At 43.1% G+C, this 19,945-nt stretch overlaps 3 protein-coding genes and 1 non-coding gene across 6 annotated transcripts in view; all 4 read left to right on the forward strand.

The window, feature by feature from the left end:
• Positions 1-575, forward strand: part of atp1a2a (ATPase Na+/K+ transporting subunit alpha 2a) — a 48,830-nt gene extending 48,255 nt beyond the window's left edge. The window contains exon 24 of the mRNA XM_033649951.2: positions 212-575. Within this exon, the coding sequence (XP_033505842.1) occupies positions 212-240 (29 nt within the window). The 3' untranslated portion in view covers positions 241-575. The remainder of the gene's footprint in view (positions 1-211) is intronic.
• A 1,887-nt stretch (positions 576-2,462) lies between these two features.
• On the forward strand, positions 2,463-6,792 carry sdhc (succinate dehydrogenase complex, subunit C, integral membrane protein). Its single transcript, XM_033649977.2, has 6 exons — positions 2,463-2,557; positions 3,575-3,634; positions 3,832-3,933; positions 4,774-4,835; positions 6,050-6,213; positions 6,519-6,792. The coding sequence occupies exons 1-6, from the start codon at positions 2,541-2,543 to the stop codon at positions 6,621-6,623; spliced, it is 510 nt and encodes a 169-aa protein (XP_033505868.2). The 5' UTR covers positions 2,463-2,540; the 3' UTR covers positions 6,624-6,792.
• A 1,651-nt stretch (positions 6,793-8,443) lies between these two features.
• On the forward strand, positions 8,444-8,517 carry trnar-ucu (transfer RNA arginine (anticodon UCU)). Its single transcript has one exon. It is a non-coding gene; the product is annotated as a tRNA-Arg (tRNA).
• Positions 8,518-10,567: 2,050 nt separating this feature from the next.
• cadm3 (cell adhesion molecule 3) overlaps positions 10,568-19,945 on the forward strand; it is a 100,603-nt gene continuing 91,225 nt past the window's right edge. For all 3 annotated transcript variants that reach the window (XM_078173013.1, XM_033649957.2, XM_033649958.2), the window contains exons 1-2: positions 10,568-10,853; positions 12,513-12,670. In XM_078173013.1, coding sequence (XP_078029139.1) covers positions 12,580-12,670 — 91 coding nt within the window. In that variant the 5' untranslated portion in view covers positions 10,568-10,853; positions 12,513-12,579. The remainder of the gene's footprint in view (positions 10,854-12,512; positions 12,671-19,945) is intronic.

Raw genomic sequence — 19,945 nt, forward strand, 5'->3', positions numbered from 1 at the left:
ATTTATCGTGACAGTTAATCATTTCTGTTAATCTGTGTGTCACGGGCTGCTGATCAGAGTCTTAGAGTTATAAGGGGATTCATTTGGAAACGTACAGAGACAAAGGCAACGAGATGAATACAAATAGAACATTACAAAAGGATATTATGAAAACTGCTCGCCTGTCATTTTGGTCTCTGACACTTTCTCTTTTTCTGTCTCTCTCTTCCAGGTTGGGTGGAGCAGGAGACATATTATTAACATTCAGAAAATGTCAGTTTGAATTGTCTGTTTGTGAGTGTGTGTGTCTGTGTTTGTATGCATACATGTAAGTGTGTGCGTGTTTGTGAGGGGAGAACTCTGTGTGTGTGTGTCAGTTGTAATATTGCATGGATCAGTTCACAAATCTGATTATCATAAAAAATACTGCTGAAAATAGGCTTTTGATTGTGCTTTGAGTTTTTCCTCTTTGTTTTCTCAGAAAACATTTCCAGCAGAACAATAGGAATGTACACCTATGTGCGTTACATAGACTGTTACCAAACTGATGTATAACGGCCATGTGAAATGTACCAAATAAAATGTATTCCAAAATATTCCTGACAGTGGTTTTAATTGGTATTTACTGATTTTGTCTGTCATATTCCTTAATTGCTATTTTTGCAGTATAACTCTTGAGTTAATTGATAGTTAGACATTAAACTGGGAAAATATATTGATCAACTTGTCTGTTTTAATATGTAAAATCCATTTGTGGATTTCTGAATGGGCCTACCGGATGTAGACCAAGGAGCCCATGCAAACGTCACTCATATTAATGCGTACCTACCAGGTGGCTTAAAATGACCATGAAATGATGCAAAGAAACTGCAAACAGGTACAAAATAACTACAAAAACATGCAAAAAACCCTGCAAAATATACTGTATGACTACAAATTGTTTCATAATCCGCCCATGGAAGGATGCTCCATGTACCAAAACTGTAATGTTGTTGAGTGCAAGTGTATCAGTTGCTTCTACACATGCCACATTAAAATAAACACAGATTGATTGTTAAGGGCAGATATATCACTATCCAAGCCAATAAGTGCAGTAACTGTCAACTGCCATTATGTCATTTGTTCACCAGAAAGTACTGACACATTTATTTTGTATGTCAGAAAAAGCATCCAATTCACACTGTTAACAGATTTTTAAACTGTAAAATATCAAAATTGGTATTGGCCTCACAAACCTGGTGTCAGCAGGGCTCTGCCTATGCTCATTTCCTCCTGATGTCATCATCCATTATTTATGTCCTCATGTCTTCTATTCACTGGACACTCGTTACCTTACTGTCAAAACAGTCAAAAAAAATCTACAGGCAGCTGAACAGTTTCCTCCCAAGTTGCTTTGTGGAAGCTATGTATTCAGGGCCCCTTAAATGTTAAGTCAAAGACAATGTCATAATTACTTACTTAGAACATTTTGTTATAAGGGGTCTTACCCCTCATGTAACCAATCTAAACCTTGTCTACTCTGAGTCCTACATGGTCTGTTCTTATATTTTATGCAACATACTGTAGCACCAGGCCATTGGGATCCCAGTCAAGGGCTGCTTCAGGGCATCATTAACCTTACTACCTGTTAGCTATCTGCATGAGTTTGCATGATTGTGTGTGGCTTTTTCAATACTTCTACATATTTTTTTTTCCTGACAGTGGATGTCGGTGCTGCTGCATTTTTTTCCTATGTTTTCGTATCACCTATCTTGGGATCTTTAAGGTTGGTGGTGTGGGTACAATAGTTCAGGTTTGGACTGGTTGTGTACTAAATTGCAGTTTTACTCCTGTGTCATGTTCTGTTGTTTCACTGTAAATGTTGGCACCTACTGTATTGCATCATTTCATTTAGCAAATCCTTGATATCTATGTATGGGGTTGTGTTGTATACACTATCTAAATAAACTTGATGAGGGCTACTGATTATTTTCATCATTGATGAACAATTAAGTAACTGTTTAGATTATCCCATGGGACAAAGAAAAGCAGACAATGCTCACAACCAGAGAATGTGTGGCATTTTTGCTTTAAAAAGGACTGATGATTACCCGATTATCAAAATAGTTGCAAAAAAAAAAAAAAAAAAAGCAACAGATGAATCAATCAACTAATTGTCTAAACTCTATAGTAATGCTAAATAAATAACTAAATAAAGAGTAGTATAATAGTAATAGTATAGCATAATAGTATAACAATTGTAGCCTACTACTAGTAGCATTTTTAAATTTACTTTAGCAGACATTTATTCTATTGAAATTAATCTCTATTTATTTATTTATTTATTTATTTATTTATTTATTCATTCATTCATTTCTTTATTGGCTCACCAGTATGAAAGTATCTGGTGCCGTGTAATATGGTGGGGAAGCTCATACATGTAAATGAGAAAAGAAGTATGTAAAAATCACACGTCCTCAGCTCACTCATATCGCGCCTGACCTTAGAACAACTGCTCAAGGTTTCAACCGGGCGGAACAACAACATCCGCCAACGTCACTTCCGCTGACTGCTTGTCAAACATGGCGCTCCTTCTAAGGTCAGTACTTCAGTGCTACATAATATTTGGGCTCAGGAAAAGCTTTTTGTGTCGTTTTTGGGAGTTATCATGTCAAGTAGGCGCATTTACAGCACAATGGTGTTACAGCTGAGGACAGCCGCCCGAGTGTAGCTCTTCTCTTTGGTTAATATCGTTGTATATGTAAATATGGTGCGACCCAGCGCTAGCTGAGGTTAGCTAGCGGGCTAACGCTAGCTGTTTTTCAGGTATTAGAAAGCTAGTAGAGAGTGGACTTTGGCTCCTAGTCAATTAATGACGAACTTCAAAGGTATTATTTGCTGCCTTTAGCCTTCATATGGGCGTTGTATCACCGTTGATAATCCCGGCTTCCTAACCGGGATGTTTAGTGTGCTCCGAGTTAACGCTGGCTAGCTGTTAGCTATGTTGCTAAACTGTGGTGACTTAACTAACAGAGTATCAGCCTAAGACAAGGGCATAGAGAATAAACTGCTTACGTTATCAAAATGTGTTGACTTCGTTTACCTTGGCTGGCTGATAACGGAGAACACAGCGCTCCTCGGGCTCGATAAACCACTGTTTAGCACTTTCCCATGAAGTAACTGTATTCTTTCTTACGCACGATAATGAACAAGCATGGTTTGACAGACACTGACGGCTGCACCAGCATTATCTGTTCGTCTTCTTCTCGATCAGATTGACTTTGGTTTGCCTAAATAACCCAAAACTGGACTGAACATAGTTGTAGTCTTTCTTTATGGGAGCTTAAGAATAGTAGGGTATTTGATAAATCTTGCTGTCAGAAATATGACTTAGTAATGACTTTGTAGTGTTGGTGTAGACAGCATTTATTAAAAATATTAGTCACAGGATAAAAGTGGATTGATTAATAGATATAATGAAGTACTGAACAATGTTGAACATTCCTATTGTTAACTTGGTGTGTCTTAGATACTGTGTTTGTCTTATTTTCTATTTGACTGCAGACACAAAAATCCTCATAGCAATTAAAATTCTAATTCTAACACTTGTTTACAGGAAGTTGGCCCGCCAGGGTGTATGTCTCTCCAGACCACATTATGGTGTCCTCTACAGACTGTAAGTTGTGTGTGTGTGTGTGTGTGTGTGTATGCATGAGGGCATGCATGTGAGAAAGAGAGAAAGTCTCAGTGTGGTTAACATAAATACAATACTTGTTCTCATAATAATGATACAGATACATGCTAAAACTTATGTACTATAAACTGTTATAACCATCTGTATACCTCCGTACTCTGATTTTTCTCTCTCTGCAGTGCTGCTCCAATGGGAACCACAGCTAAGGACGAGATGAACAAGTTCTGGGCTAAAAATGCCAAATTAAACAGACCTATGTCTCCTCATCTCACCATTTACAAGTATGTACTCTACGTCACGTGTGTAGTCTTTGTTTTGTCCAGAAAATAATCTCAAATGAAGGATTGAAATATCCAACTCTTCAAGTCAAAGTGTGTGCTCCATTTGTGTTTTATTATTTCAGCTTAATATTTTCAAAGACACAAAAAAATCTCCTGTAGCACATTAAACATGTTGAAAATAATATTACTATTAAAGTCAATTTTCAGATCTTGTAGCCTTTTCATTTTTTAACTATAACAAAACAGCAGGTTAGAGATTTTCTTGTCTTTGGATCCATGTAGTGCAGTCGGCAACCTGATGTATTGTCAGGCAGTTAATATTCTAAAACCTATTGTACAGAAAACTTTTCTATTCAGTATGTGTCATGTAATTTCACAGTAGTTCCCTGGCTCAATTTTATTATTCACCTTGTATTTCTCTGTCATCTTGGATCAGTCTTATGGCTAGTTGATGTTAAGGCACTTTGTTTTTGACATCTACTGTTGGTTGGTTGTCACATTGGGGATCTAGTGATTTAAATGATAATCTTTAACCCGTTAACTTTGTGTAAGAGCATATGTTTATTTTCTGCCTGTACCTGTAGATATTAGAATTTGTAAATGAAAGTGTCATTTACTTTCATTCACTCTCATGGCTTCCAGCTTTGCCTTGTGAGTCTCAGTCACTTTCAGTAAGCATTGCCGCCTACAGCTGAAAAATCCTTGAAGAGTCCTGTGTTTCTTTTTGTGCTATGTTGCAGTGATGCAACTTGCCAGCCCAAATTTAACCTGAGACAAATGTGTTTCAACAACATATATCTGCCATCCTAGTAAACGTGTGGTATTTTCTTTGTGTCTCAGATGGTCCGTCCCCATGATGATGTCCATCACACACAGAGGAACTGGAGTGGGACTCAGTGGAGGTAACACATTTTTTATTCTTTGTCAACTATAATAAAAGTAAAATAAAATATGCCTGCTTTTATTTTTCCTTCTGTAATTAATCATCCCACATAAAAAAACAAACGCTTGATAATACTTGTGTGAGTCTTTTATGTTTTTCTAACATGGAAGTGAAGCTGTTCTACTGCCGTTGTCAGCTTTTGATTGACCCTGAAAATCTCTTCAGGGCATTTTAGTCCATTGCTATTGATTTCTGCTAAGAGCATTTACTGGCATTACAAAACTGAAGTTGTTCAATACAATTCAGCCTGTTGCATGTGAAAATCAAGCCTAATACTGGACTGCTAACAGCTTTTATTCATTTGCATTGAGCCTGTGTTGCTGTGACATTGTGTATCAGTACTCTTGACCTTGATGTACCATGCTGCAAAAGCTGGGCCCATTTTTGTTTATGTGTTAATGGGTTCAATAAAGGTCAACACCCTCAACTGCCAACAGTCACTCACCACTTGTCTTTCAAAAGATTACACATGCTTAATCAGTGTGTCTGAAATCAACTGTGTGGCTCCCTTGCAAAGGGCTGGGAAATTAAAAGTATCGCATGCCGAGAGTCATTTTTCCAAGCCATATTGATTTTTATAAAATTTTCATGTAATGTTCAGATATCCTGCTGATACCTTCAATTCTATTTTGCATATGGAATGAAAATTCAGAATGAATTTGTTTGATTGTAAAGGTTGTCCGTTCCCATATGCAATGCATCTTTATTTTTGCGCAGCTCTACCTTTTGTGTTTACATTGATTCACACCTGCCATGTGTTTCAACTAGGAACATTTCCTCTGCCATTAGGTCTTTGAATCATCCACACAGCACAGATAGAGAAGCTTAGACAGATCCATTGAGTGTAGTTCATTTTAACAGGCAGCCAATGAAAAGGCTGTTCAATACAGAACCATTGTTTGGCCTTCATTGAAGTCAGCAGGGGACAAAAGTCTTTACATAACACAGTCCGATGTTTAAAAATTACTGCCCGGTGGGGTCTGGTGATGTGGTGACTCATGGAGACTAATCCAGCTGAATCGAATAGTAGCAGCATGTTGGTCCTTGGCATGTGTTCATTTCTCAATTATTGCTTTCTCTCAAAAACATGCATGTGCAACATTTTTCTTTTAACACCCATTCACATCCACATCTTGTCCAATCTCCGGTCTCATTACTTCTGTCTGTGTCTAGCTATCTCAGCCTTTGCCTTGGCAGCGCTGGTATTGCCGGGGAATTACCCCTACTACCTGGACTTGATCCATTCGCTATCCGTCGGCCCCTATCTCATTGGGTTGGCCAAGTTCGGCATCGCCTTCCCTGTATCTTTCCACACCTATAATGGCATCCGCCACTTGGTAAGACTTAATAATTTTATTTATAGTTTCATTTATTAATAGATCTAGCAAATGTTTGCCTTTTTCCCCACTCTATATTTGAGATTCTTTGGTAGTTTGTTGTCATTACCATGTTTGGTGTCAGGATTTAAAGCTTTTTAAAGAAGACAGATCTCTGCAATTCATGATTTTCATTTTTGTCATCTCATTTTACTGATGTCATAGACCATATATTCCATTTGCCAAGATTTTAATGCTGTTGGTCCTTCTTACACTAAATGTTCTTCTCTCTCTTCTCTTTTCTTGTTGATTATTATTTAAATCAGTGGTGGGACATTGGCAAAGGCTTCAGAATCCCAGAGGTCTACCGCACCGGCTACACAGTTATTGCTCTGTCCGTCATCACCTCCATAGCAGTTGCTCTTCTCTGAGCTGACAACAACAAGAGATGAGCAGGAAGGAAAGAGGAGGAGAGAGTCGAAGGGAATGTGGACTGGATTCACTGTGGGAGTTTTGTGTATATGTTCTGTTCCGGCCTACTGAAGGCCCCATTTCATCAAAGTATTAAATAAAGGATTATATTATGCTGTATGCAGAAAAGGTGTTGTGATGTTTTGTCCCTTGGAATTAATTATACTCTGGAAAGCTTTGGGGTCATCAAATGCAGCAGGAGTGCAAAGTGCATGCAAATGTGACCCAGTTTATTTCACACTTGTTCTCTGTGTGAACAACAACCGATGGCCAAAATTAGACGTGACCTACATGTTATGTTCTTATGTAATTTATCTAATCGTGCTGTGACGTCAAATTCATTAATCACTTTTCTTTGCCCTCGGAGCTCAATCACCGTGTGCCTGCCCTTCGTGTCTGTGCACAGGAATGTGTGTTTGTGTCTGTAGAGCGGCTGTTTACTGTAGGCTGTCATTCATATTTTACCTTTCCCTCGGCCCGCAGCTGCTCGGATGCATTTTTAACGTGGAAAGAGAGGGGCTGAAATGTGGAGAGGCAGCCCAGTGGTGGAAGCTGTGTATGTGAACAGGCTCCTCATCGGCAGCCTGCCTCAGGCCTTGCCTCCCACTGAGCCACACAGGAGCTACGCTGCACCTGAACAGCTTTTGTCCTGCAGTTTGAATAAAAGCAAGCCGTGATGTGATGTCAGATCCAACTCCATTTATGTAGGGTACAGTAACAAGTGCACACGGGGGAAAAAAAAAACAGTAAGCGTTGTGGGGAGGAGGCTGCACCCATAGTGGTTTGTAACAGCTCGTTTGAAAATGTGTCTGTTTGGATCAACTGAACCTGCGATAAGAAACAAAACCACCACTTAGTTCAGTTAGCTTCACCAGAATTCAGAATTGGTTTATCAATTTGTTGCTGGTGGCTTGGAGGGAAGATGCTTGTCAAGTTGCATTCCTTCTCACTTTGCTCTTGATAAAATGGATTTATGAGCCACGCATGTGATGAAACATAAAGCACTCAGCAAACTGTCTACAATAACTGTCAGTGTTTATAAAACACAAGCGCTGATTTAATGCTTTATTTTCTCCTCAGAGCCATATCAACTTCAGTACTGGACAAACATCTCTTTAACAGTTGCCAGCACTAAATAATTGGCACTACAAAAACAACACTTGCAAAATTGCTCTCTGTTGTGACTTTTTTTTTTGTCTGGCATCTAAACGATTCCCTACATCGAGCCTAATCCATGTTACAGGCACATTTCCATCTGAGCTAGAGTTCCATCGGACTGCAATTTTCTATTGTGATGGACAGAAAAATTGCTCAAGCTCTGCAGGGTTTAAGACTTGATTTGCTTTTAGTTTGTTCACACCATACCCTGTAGAAATATTCCTCATGTTTTTTTTTCCAAAGTGAAACAGTAACTGAGGTAATAAAAACATGGGCTGTTCACTGGAGCTATTCCCTGCAAGGTGTGAGCACTTTGCCTCGTAGTTATCGATGCGTTTACAATGCAAGATGTTCCATCGTTTGGTTTTGCTCCGATAATATCACCATTATGATGTTTTGACGAGATAACCCGTGAGGAAGCAATGGGGGATGGAGAGCAGGAGCCCTCGCCTCCTCTATGAGCCTTAAGAGACTAGTGATTACGCGCCGGCAGCACCCCCTACCGGGCGGCTGATTATCTTCCACAGGGCTGCGGTCCTGATGCTGAGGGATGGTGAGGATGCTGCGCAGGGCTGGGAGGGGGAGTATAAACCCGCTTTTGATCGGAAAAAAATGTGGCACAGTCTCTGTGGCGCAATGGAATAGCGCGCTGGACTTCTAATCCAGAGGCTCCGGGTTCGAGTCCCGGCAGAGATGTGGATGAAAAGGTTGTGGCTTTTTGGATGCGTGATGGAAAAAAGTAGAGATGCTGTTTTATTGCTTGTGCAACTACTGTGTGTCTTACAAGAGATATGACGGATAGGTGGACGAAAGAGGATGGAAGGATAGATAGATGGATGGAAAGACTGGGGGATGTGTTTATTTTGCAGAGGCCCAATACACAGGTGCATGTGGGATGTATTGTTTTATGAATCTCACATGCACGAGCCTTTTCAGCGCGCAAAGGTCAGCGCTTTAATATGCAGATTTCAAACGGGGAAAAGCCTGAGACCACAGCTCCGGTGTAGCAGCACAGCACGTCTTCGTTACCAGCCTATTACTGTCCAGGGCTTCATGCTCGGGCTCCGGTCTTCTATACGGCCATCACGTATGCACCGCAGGACAACACAGCGCCCTGCAGCCTCGTCGTGTGAAAGTCAGTGGACACGCGCGCACGCTCGCTCGAGCACGCTTTCAGCACCTGGGGCTGTCCACTCATTTAAGCCGGAGCAAAAGCTTTTCTAATGCAGCGCCAACAACAAAACATTTAAAGCCTTTTCCGTCCTCATAACAAGTGTTTAATGATGCCAGATGCTGCATCTCTACTCTCCCATTTGGGTTAGAGACAGAGGGAGAGAAAAAGACTCCGGTTTACTTTGAACATAAATGACTCATAGTGCCAGGAAATGGTGTCGTCTCAACATTTTTGAATGCAGATTTTGTATTGAATTATAACAATGTGGCGGTGCAAATGGGGAATAAGGAATGCAATAGTCATTATGTGGTTTTCACTTAGTGGAATCAGAGTGGGGACCTTTCTGGAATCCTTTCAAGGACCCCTGAAGGTGGACTTTAGTTTCTGCATTAGAAAAACCTACATTACCCAAATCGTGAAAGCCCAGAGCTGCACTAGCCTACTTATTTTTTTTCCAGTGGAGAAAGCAGCTGCTTGCTTGAAGATCCCACAAACGCCCCGACTCTCACCCCTCCCGGCTCCCCATGGCTTTTATTATTTTGTGTTTTCTCCAAACCCACCTCCCCGGTTTCAGTTTGTCACCACTGATTGGGTTGTCGTGCGGCTGCCGCCATCCATGTTTAACCCCATCATGCCTCCCCACACACAGACCTAATCCGCCAGTAAAAACTAATCCTTAATCCTCTCTGGCAAGTTGAACAACCCCTCCACTCCCCCCCTTCCATCCCCTGGATCCTGATTCCCAAACGGTCCTGATGCATGTGCGTGAAATGTCAGGAATATATAGACTACCGTATAATAAAGTTTGTATGCAGTCCCTGGGGTTATAAACATTATGATGTAGGCTGTAGACGTGATGGGAGTATGATACATTTTCTTAGGTGATAACAGATGAAAAGTCCCAATAAAGTGACTGTTTAAGGCGCAGGCAGGCAGCAGTATTGTGAGGATATGGAGATACAATGACACAGGAAAAAGTCCCATAACTCCACAAGGCCAAGGACTCAGTAATATCATTACCATATTGCAAAAAATTATCAGGCCTACGGGAAATAGCAGCGGGCCTATCTGCAAGATAGGGATAATAGCTCCATAATATCAATGATAAGAAACATTATAGGCGACTGAGAACCGTCACAATCAACTCCAGATGACCTCTGCTGCTTCACTTTATAGGAGATATGTAGGTCTAACCCTATGATAAAAGTGAAGAGGGATACAGGCTGCCAGACCTACTCAGTGTGAAAGCTTTAGATGGAGTGAGCAGAGCTATCACGGGGAATCCTACAGTAATGTGCCACCACAGGAGATAGTAAAATATCATAAAGTGCGATAAGGTCATTGTAGACTCACTGTGGAGTATTATAGCAACATTATGGTTATTTCTCGGTATGGTGAGATCACACTACTCTATCTGCTCCATCTTCTTCATGTTGCTCTCAGCCAGTAGGCCCCTGCTCTGGCCCTGTTATCCCGATGGTACGGGCCAAATCGTATTAAAATCCCCTCCCTCCCCTTCTTCCCTCCATCCGTCCCTCCCTCCCTTGTCCCCTCCCCTCCCTCTCGTCTTTCAGACAGACTGTTTTTGCTGCAGTGAACGGCAGCCGTGGAGAGAGAGCGAGAGAGAGACAAGCGATACAAACACAGAGTGAGAGAGAGAGAGAGAGAGAGAGCACGGGAGGAAAAGCAAGAAAAACAAAGAGTCAGGAGAAGGAACAAGGAGATAAAAAAGTCGATAAAAACAGATTGAGAGAAGGCTCCGGACGAGCGACTGCTGCGCATCAAAGGAGTGACCGTACTGGGGACCTTATTGGAGACCAGCGCCAACAAAACCCGACTCCGGAGGCGGAATATAACGGTGTGTGTGCGTGTGTGGTTGTTGCCGTGCATTGCTTCGCAGTTTGTAATGTTGTCCAGGGGTTAGGCTGTAGCCTGTAGGGCGGACAGGAGACACCGGTCAGTGCTGACGCTTTTTCGTCTCCAGGAATGTGTCTGTGTGCGCACTCTGGGTAGGTGGCTGTGTGTGTGTGTGTGTGTGTGTGTGTGTGTGTGTGCGCGCGTGTGTAATCCGTTATGCCTGCCCAGGGAGAGAGCTGTATAATCCCCCGTGTTTTATAATTTACTCTGAATATGCGTTGAGTTTTCGGGCTGCCTGCTCTGAACCCGACTCCTCTCGCATCCTCTCCTCTCCCGGCACTGCTGGCTCTATCGCGCCGCACAAAAAAAGCATCACAACTGCGCGCTGTGTGCAGCAGCCACCTCTCCCCCAGCCTTTCACAAGACTCTCTGAATCTCATCCCGTCAGCAGCAGATATTTCTGCAAGTGCGGGAGAAGGTGTGAGGAAACAGGCTCCGACCTGAGCAACATTACTCCGGTGCTCCCGCGGTCCGTCGCAGCGGTGCAGGCCACCACGAGCAGTTATTATTATTATCACTGTTATCACCATTACTATTATTACTCTCCACTCAAGAGCAGACGGCAAGAACTTGTGTTAAATCACGCCCAGAGTGTCCGGGTTATTTCCCATGGATGCACTTGTTCTAGTTTTGTTTTCATTTCTCGCCATCACTCAACAGGAAGGGCTGGAGCAACAATAAACACAGCCCCTTCCCCACCACCACCACCACCACCACCACCCCACCCCTTCCAATCCCCACATCCCATCCCGTGCCCCCCACCCCACCCCACCCCACTCCTCCATCCCACCCTCTATCCCCGCCCTTAACCGCCCGCCCGTCCCGCAGGCAACACTCCTGCCACGGCACCCTGTCAGCGTTGGCAAAGAGGGAGCGTTTCGCAGATGGACCGAGATCTTACCTCGGCGTAGGCCATTGCTATTTTAAGGGATGTGCGTGAGAGAAAACGAGGGAGAGTGTGTGTGTGTGTGTGTGTGTGTGTGTGTGTTTGACAAAGAGGGAGAGCGAGTATCTGAGCTGCTATTATGCACGTCTGTCCGTTTCCAGTCTTTTGCAGAGCGCACCGTGTATTCTCAGCGGGCGACAGGTGCATCTCTCCGCCGTGTTGTATTTTCCTCTTCCCTCTTCTCTGTGTTTTTTTTTTTTTTTTACGAGCAATTGGGGGATTGTTGCTTTGCGTTATTTCCAATTAGCGTGAATTAGTTGGGGCTCGGTTATGGGTTGTCCAAAACACTCGATTTCCTTCACTCCACATGCGCACAGCTTGTTAAAGTGGATGAATAAATTGCACAGTAATATGAACCCCCCCCCCCTCCTCTTCTACCCTCATTACCACCTATACACCATCATCACATCCTTTCCGCTGTTTGGCTCAATCGCCACACCCCCCCACCCCCTCCTCTTACCCCCGTCTCTCTCAATCGCCTCTCAGTATGGTATGACACAAGCAGATCGATGAATACCCATGGAGCAACGCGTGAGCAACGGGTGGGCCAAGCGTTTATTCAGCAGCAGCCAACCAATGGCAAGGGACGCAATTAGTGGCCGTTCGGCTTGCCCTGCTTGTTTTCCTGATCTCTCTCCACTGCTCTCTCTGCAGGTGACACTCCAGAGCTCCTCTGCCCTCCTGAGGATTCAGTGAGACAGGCGGATCTGTGCGCCCGACCATGGCCTTCCCATCAGCCCCCTCCGCATTATGGAGTGTCAGCTTATTGACAGTACTATTCGCAGCTGCGGTTCACAGCAACATTATCTACGGTAAGCACCTCTCTCACTCTTTATCTATCAGCCTCCTATTCTCTTCATCTCGCGGTCTGTCCCAGGGCCCCTGACCTCCCCGACCCTCTCTTTCTGTCTCTGGTGGTGCCCCTTATCTGTTGACTTGAGGCTTTTTTGTTGTTTCCTGTATTATGACAAGGGAATCAGAGAGCCGTTAATAAGCACATGGGACACTCCCACCTCCCCGGACCCCAGTGGAATTTCTGCCGTTGTTTTTGAGGAATGTGTGTGACTTGCACGTGGGTACAGAAGTCCTCACACACTTGCAGGTCCTTGCTGGAGTAGCTCGCTTGCCCCAGTAGCTTCCTCCTGTTTTACCCTCTCTCTGTGACATCTTTAATCACTTATAAGTACAAAGCAAGCTTACACTCCAGGCGCTAGCATTCTTCCTCTCATGTTCACCTGCTCAGCATCTCTGTCTCTCACGTGTGCCTGAACCATATCTGTGTCAGAGGGTTATGCCACCTAGAGATAAGCAGTAATCATCTGATCATTTCTCAAATAGCAACACAGTAGTGTGCACACGTAACATACACACAGGGTGCAGACACATGACACTCATCATGGCTGAAGCTCAGTGTGTGATGAGCTGGGCGTGGCTGAAAGCGGATGGTAAGAGAGGATTTGATGAGAGAAGCACTTTGTAATGATATCATTCCCGCTGCGAGCACATAGTGAACAGGAATCCACTGTCCAATGTGCTTTTCCAATTACATAACTCTCAAGCGACTGGCTGCCGGTAATACAACCTTTAGAGGGCAAATCGTGCCAATGGAAAACAGGCGTATCAGGATTGTCCCTCAATCCACAGAAAATTGATTGACTCAGGTAAAATCCTGTTGGTATTTTCTCATTACAGTAAGGGTTTAATTGCGCAGAGTGTTTGGCATAGAACCATAGGACCACACAAAAGGCAAGAAGGGTTCTAATGAACGTTCCATGATTTGCATCTGCAATATATACTGTATTCTCAGAGGCCCCTTGCACTCACTTGTGCACACCCACACGATTTAACACATCTGAATACATCCGTGAGTGCACAGTGCATGCACATGTATGGACACACTTGCACAGTGTACACGTGTTTGCACACAGATATGCAATCTCACGCACTACATTTACTTTACTTCCACTTCGTTTATCCACATCAGCTGTTTTTACTTTCCCTTGAATTATGCATGCTTGTGTTTCCGCAAGTTTGGATATAAAATGTGGGGAAAGTGGAGAGGTGTCAGTGTGAGCTCACAGTGGTCAGTGCAGCAAAAAGTGAGAAACAATCTGGCTATGCCAAGAAGCCAGGATGAGGTCACTGCTAAACAAATGCAAATGGAGGCCTGTCAAGGCCCCAGAAAGCTGTTGAAGAAATGATGAGAAATACACAAACAATCTCCAGATTGAGGTGCTGATGATGAAATATCAATCTCTCTTCAGAGTGCTGACCCCGACCGTGTAGCTCGTCATTGAGACCCAGGCAGTGGTTCGTTATTTGGGTCCGAAAACGATTTTGGCTCGCATTCAGACTCATGTCACATTTGATTAAGGTGTGCCTAGTGGGAGGCCTGACCATGCATGACCAATTCCTGCTTTGGTTTCACCTAAGAGCTGTTTTACATTATCATGTCAGTCAAAGAAGGTAATTAAGCCTGGGACGTCTGACAGTGTTTAGGAGATGAGAAAACACGTCAAAGGGTGCAATTGAGAGGAGAAGGAAAGCAGAGATGGAGTGCTGACTTAACAGAGTTGCGGTGTGCATGTTGTAAACCATTTAGTTGTACTCAAGGTCTTCTTGTCATTAATTTTTGCAATCGAAGCATAATCAAATACTAATATTCACAACACTGCAACAAAACTAATAACATTTCTGCAGCGGAATCAATCAGAATAACTTTTGTCAAAAAAACTGAATTATAATTCTTTTGCTACTTCGAGAGGCATTTGTAAGAATAAGAATGCAATTTTTTAAATCACTGAAGTAAGAATTTTGTTGGTGGAATTGGCGCAAGAAATACTGACAATTTTTAGACTTTGTCTCTGGCAAGCGAGGAACTCAGGTCTCATGGGAGCTCACATACAACGCAGAGAAGCAGTGCCAAAGATTCAGCAAGCAGGGAAGTGTGTGTATATATATATATATATATATATATATATATATATGAATCTTGTGTTGACTGTTCTATGTAGTTTCCAGACATTTGAGAAATGTGACACACAGTGGTGTTGCAGCTTCAGAGGAAAATGTGTGTAAGCTGCAGAGCACTGGTCCATCGCTCACATCTGCTCCAATCTGTCTGATTGGTGTTGTTGTGCCACAGCAGCAGAGCTGTTAAGTAGAAGATGGAGTAGGGCGGGGTGGGCAGTCAGATAATGCCGTCATAATGGAGATCTCCACACTAAGAGGCCCTGGGACAGAAGGGTCTACTTAGCATAAATAATTCAATGTTATGTATCAGAGAGGAAAAACGATTAGCTCAGCAAATCAATGCAAGAGCAGATGAGCCATCAGAGAGCAGGACTGCTCATCACTGCAATACTCCGAGTCCACAGTGAATTAAAAACATGCAGACTGTTTGTCCCTTTTCATGTCATGCCTGCTTAAATTCTTGTCCAACCCTAGACTCCCAACTCTTCTACTTCCAGTGTCCCATCTTCATTTGATGTATGTCAAAGTCAGGGAAAGGACAGCAGTAACTCTGTTTTTTTTTTTTCTGGATTTATCTGTGACCAGGCTTCCTTAGAGCGAGTGAACGAATCGGGGAGACACTAATTGCGCACCATTTGACATATCCATTTCCACAGCTGGATGTGCAGCCATGCGCTGCGGATGGAAAGTGCCTCTCAGAAGGGCACAGATTAGGCATGCAATTGGCCGGCTGTGCCCTGGTTCTGTACTGCTGACCCAGTTACCTCGGGGCTGCTGTGGAGTGCGGAGGGTCCGTCAGCCTGAGCACTCAACAGACAGTGTGTAGTGCAGCTCGCTATGGCCTCCCATCAGCCACCTGGCCCTCAACTCCATGGCAGCCTGATCCCAGACCCCAGGAGAATGTTTGCATTTGTGACAAGAAAACATGCCTAATAGTTTATTTACCTCAACGAGTTCTGCTGGTCAGAACAAGTGCATGAAGCCCGATGCTTCCAGCTGAGACCAATAATGAATGAGGATTAAAGGACGGGAGCAGTGTGGACCAATCGTTAGTGTGGTAAGATTTACAGGCGGGAGGGCTCCGCATGTGTGTGCCTCTGCCAGCGGTTCACTTTATCCTGCCACAAAATGGGCTCCTTCCCCCCTGGACCAGCTCTTTCTCACTGGCTCGATGCCCACTTCCTGTGTGTGCTGCTGTTGTTTACTGTTGACTTCCTGTGTGCCAAGATGGGGGAACATTTGGCTAATACACAGTACGGCTAGCACACAATAGCAGTAGGCGGTTTGGATGGGAGGCCTCTGCCTGTTAACAAGGCTGACTGATAAGCAGTGACTCATTAACAAGCCGAGGTACACAGAGCCTGGGGGAATTACCGCCTAGCCACTGTGACATTAATAAGAGGCCTAAGCTATTTTTCCATTTGGATCCGCTGGCACTGGGCTAAACCAGTGGTTTTCAATCTCGACCCTGGCTATTTACTGGCTCCAGTGCTTTTCCATTTGTTTCAGCCACTGGTTACCTGGTCTGATTGGAGTGGGGCAGATCAGTATTGTCAGTGTGGGCTGCAGTTAATGACATCTGCTGCTTCAATGGAAAACCAGACACCCCTCATTAGTTTTCTGCAGATTCTCTCAGAAACATCTGGGGAGGTGCCAATTAATTGTTTGCATGCCAATTAATTAACAATATGTTTGTTTTTTAAAGGAAAAAAGACAATGACATTCCACCACATTTCCCATCCTATTCAATCAATGAGACTGATGATCATTTTGACACCATGTAGATCCAATTAGGCATCCGAAATACCTCGGTACAACATGCAGAAGCAACTGCCTCCTATCAGAATTTTAAATCCAAAGCCAAAGCCATATTACTTCCATTGTCTAGTGTGTTTATTCTTCTCTGATCCTTTAAGTGTTTTGTCGTCCAGATCAGTTTTGTGATTATAAATTGGATCCTGATTGGCTGGCATTAGTTTGCAACAGATTCACATCTGGCAGAAAACCAATTATTTCTCCTGTTCATCATGCCGATTAATTAAGGCGCTGTGGCTGATTGATTAAACTCCCAACAAAGATCCAACCATGAGCACCAGAGCCCTGGGGATGATTTGCATCACACATTATGCACATTGCTGTGTCTCATGTTATCTTCATATATAACTCCTCAGACATGCTGAAACATTACACATGCGTAAGCCACAGTGTGGAAAACTCACAACTCAACAAGGCGCAAGTGTTGATAAGTAATTTGTGGCTAAATTAAGCTGAATTAAGATGCAGTGGCGCGCCAGTATCATCGGATCTTAAAGGTATCAAGAGCACCCAAACAGGACTCCATTAGACCTCATCAATCTCAGGCAGATCTCATCCACCCAGGCCCACTCAGGCAATTTGAGATTACATCAGAACAGATCAATCTCACCTGCTAGCATCATCATAATAACAGCAAGTGTCATTTAAAAACTCTGAGACAGAAGTGCTCTTTGAGATTTTGCAAAGCGGTAACACACTTTGCTTCCTCTCAGGTGCTCTTAAAAGACACATCACTCTGCAGCAACCCAGGGTCGAGAAAATTAGGGGTCCAACATTTGCAGAGCTGTCAGCTTTAAACCGTCACTTCACAAAGACACCACAGATTAAACAAACCTAACAATAATAACAACGTCAGCCTTGGAATAAATTAATTCCCTTCGTTTCCGACAACAAGAGCCCTTATTATTGCGCTCCGCACTCAACTGGCTTTTCCTTTGATCAGGTCCGTCGCTCTCACCACTACCCACCCCAAACCCTACCCCCCCCCCTTTTCTCCCATTACCTGCCGGAATTCTCCGACGGGTGTTTTAATTGATTGCTGCAGGGGTGGAAATCAACCATCCTGTCATTGACGCATGGCTGGTCAGACCAAGGGCTTACTGGGAAGGTGTATCTGTTTGTTGAAGCCCATCACTGCACTGAGCGAAACTCACAACTATGACAGGGTGCCGGAAGACGCAAGTGCGTGGCTGTAAAGCGCAGCATTTGTATTGATTGAGTCTGAGTGCTGAGGGTTACCCCTGAGCGCAGGAGCTCCACCAATGAAAGAGCAGAGGTTGCTCTTGTTTATTGCCTCTTTTTGATGATGCCATCACTTCAGCTGGTGGAAGGGAGTGTGTCTGGGGAAAGGGGATCTTATCGCTGATACCACAACCATAAAGCCATTTTAATTCACCTGTGTGCTGTCTTGGGAATTCTCTCCAGTCTGGTTTCTGCTGAGGATATCAAGGTCCACTCAGTGGATGATGAGTCTTATTCAAGCCTCTAACATAGCACATGTCACGTATAGAACCATAGGTGATAAAAGTATTGCACATATATATTCTCATGGACCAGAGGTGTGAACTTCAGTCGCATGAGTTGGACCCCCCCCCCAGAAGCCCAAAGCCCAAAGATTAAAAAGTATGTAATTTAGAATATGTGCTTTGAATCAATTCATACTTTATATTTTGACTCATCTAACAACACTATTCATTCCCAGCGCACTGACACTTAATTCCACTTTGATCCACTGTGTTTTTGAACCAATCTGACAGCATCTAGTCAAGCTGCAGGAGAGACCCATGAAGAACTAACATTACGGAGCACCAGTTGGAAAAAATTATACTAAAGTTAATTTTGTTTGCATACAAAACCTACATGGTGATCAACAACAGTGAATTACAGTATGCAAAATGTGTGATTAAAAAAATACAGATGGAGATGCAACAACCTCCAACAAACATATTTGGACTTGATTTGGGACTTGCCTGTCTTGACTTGGGACTTGAGACTTACTTGTGGCTTGCAAAATAATGACTTGATCCCACCGCTGTCATGAACATAATTCCCACTAGTATGAATCTTTGCAAATGGTCTCTAGTTAGGTATTACTACATTCTTACTTGAAATACTTGTTGACATCCTGTTTTGCTGCGAGCGTGCAGCGTCTGTGTCAGCGAACCTGACACTCTGCCATTTCACTTTCCCTGTCCGTAACACAACTACAAATGGCTGTTTTATGTAAATAATATGTGATATAGTTACCAGTTTAGCACCGACTTGGCCGCGGTCTTCAGCGGAGTCTGGCACTCCTGCTTTACCAGCTGATCCAATGTCAAAGTGAATCAGCAGCCAGACTGACAGGCAGAGTCCTTGAGGCTGTGTCCTGTCTTGGCACAGACAGCGAAGTTTTTGATAGTTTTAGCATTGACTGACTCATTAACAGTTGGAGCGATTAAACTGAGTGCTTGTTTTACCTTCAAATCTGAAACAAAGTTATTCTAAAAGTATATCATTCAGGGTTCTCGTAGATCCTTAAAAAGTCTTAAAAGGCATTGAATTAATTAATCAAAAAATAGGGTTTTAAATGGTATTTAAATGTCTTAAATTGTGGTTATTGTAAAATTGGTCTTTTCATTCCATGTGGCATTTAAAAAGTGTTAAAGTCTTAGATCTAACTCTAGGAACCCTTTGTACTGAAGCAGTTTTGAATATTGCATTGCATACATACAGTAGCATATTTTTTATTGTTTCAGTTGCAAGTTTATTGTGTGTATGGTCTTTGCATTGAATCTGTTGGATGGTATCATTATTATAAGGTTTTGTATTGTAACACAGCTACTGCTCAGTGGAGTTTATTTATGGCTCCACTGCACTTCTGCTCTCCTTATGCCTCCCAATCACACTGTACCACACAGCTTAAATGCTCAAAGCTCCCATATACATCCGCTATTAAAATGCAGTCTGTATTATTGAAATGTCCTTGCATTTATACAGTACCTGGCATTTAGTGTGTATGTGTTTTCATCATCATTTATGGCTGCATTGTAATTGGATCAAATTTGTCATGTGCCCTGTGCAAAGCGGGGGAAGTAGTTTGGGAGGCTGCATTGTCAACAAGAACAAGCATGATGGGTGCTGGATCATTAGACTTGATACTATAGAGCCTGGATTTACTTTTCATTGAAGTGGAAAAGGTCGTCTTTTATGAGTCTTTCCTGGAAGGCAACAAAAATGATGACGTATGGTTTTCTGCTGCAGTTTGCAACTACTGTAAATGCTATGGAAGGGGAAAAGTAGTGAGAACTGGTGAGAAT

The sequence above is a fragment of the Epinephelus lanceolatus genome, chromosome 12 (assembly GCF_041903045.1).
Source record: "Epinephelus lanceolatus isolate andai-2023 chromosome 12, ASM4190304v1, whole genome shotgun sequence".
Lineage (NCBI taxonomy): Eukaryota > Metazoa > Chordata > Actinopteri > Perciformes > Serranidae > Epinephelus > Epinephelus lanceolatus.

Bases quoted from the DNA above. Each gene is read 5' to 3' on its own strand.
- sdhc (XM_033649977.2), top strand. The intron at 3,635-3,831 runs GTAAGTTGTGTG...CTCTCTCTGCAG, and splicing joins TATGGTGTCCTCTACAGACT to TGCTGCTCCAATGGGAACCA. The intron at 3,934-4,773 runs GTATGTACTCTA...TTTGTGTCTCAG, and splicing joins CCTCATCTCACCATTTACAA to ATGGTCCGTCCCCATGATGA.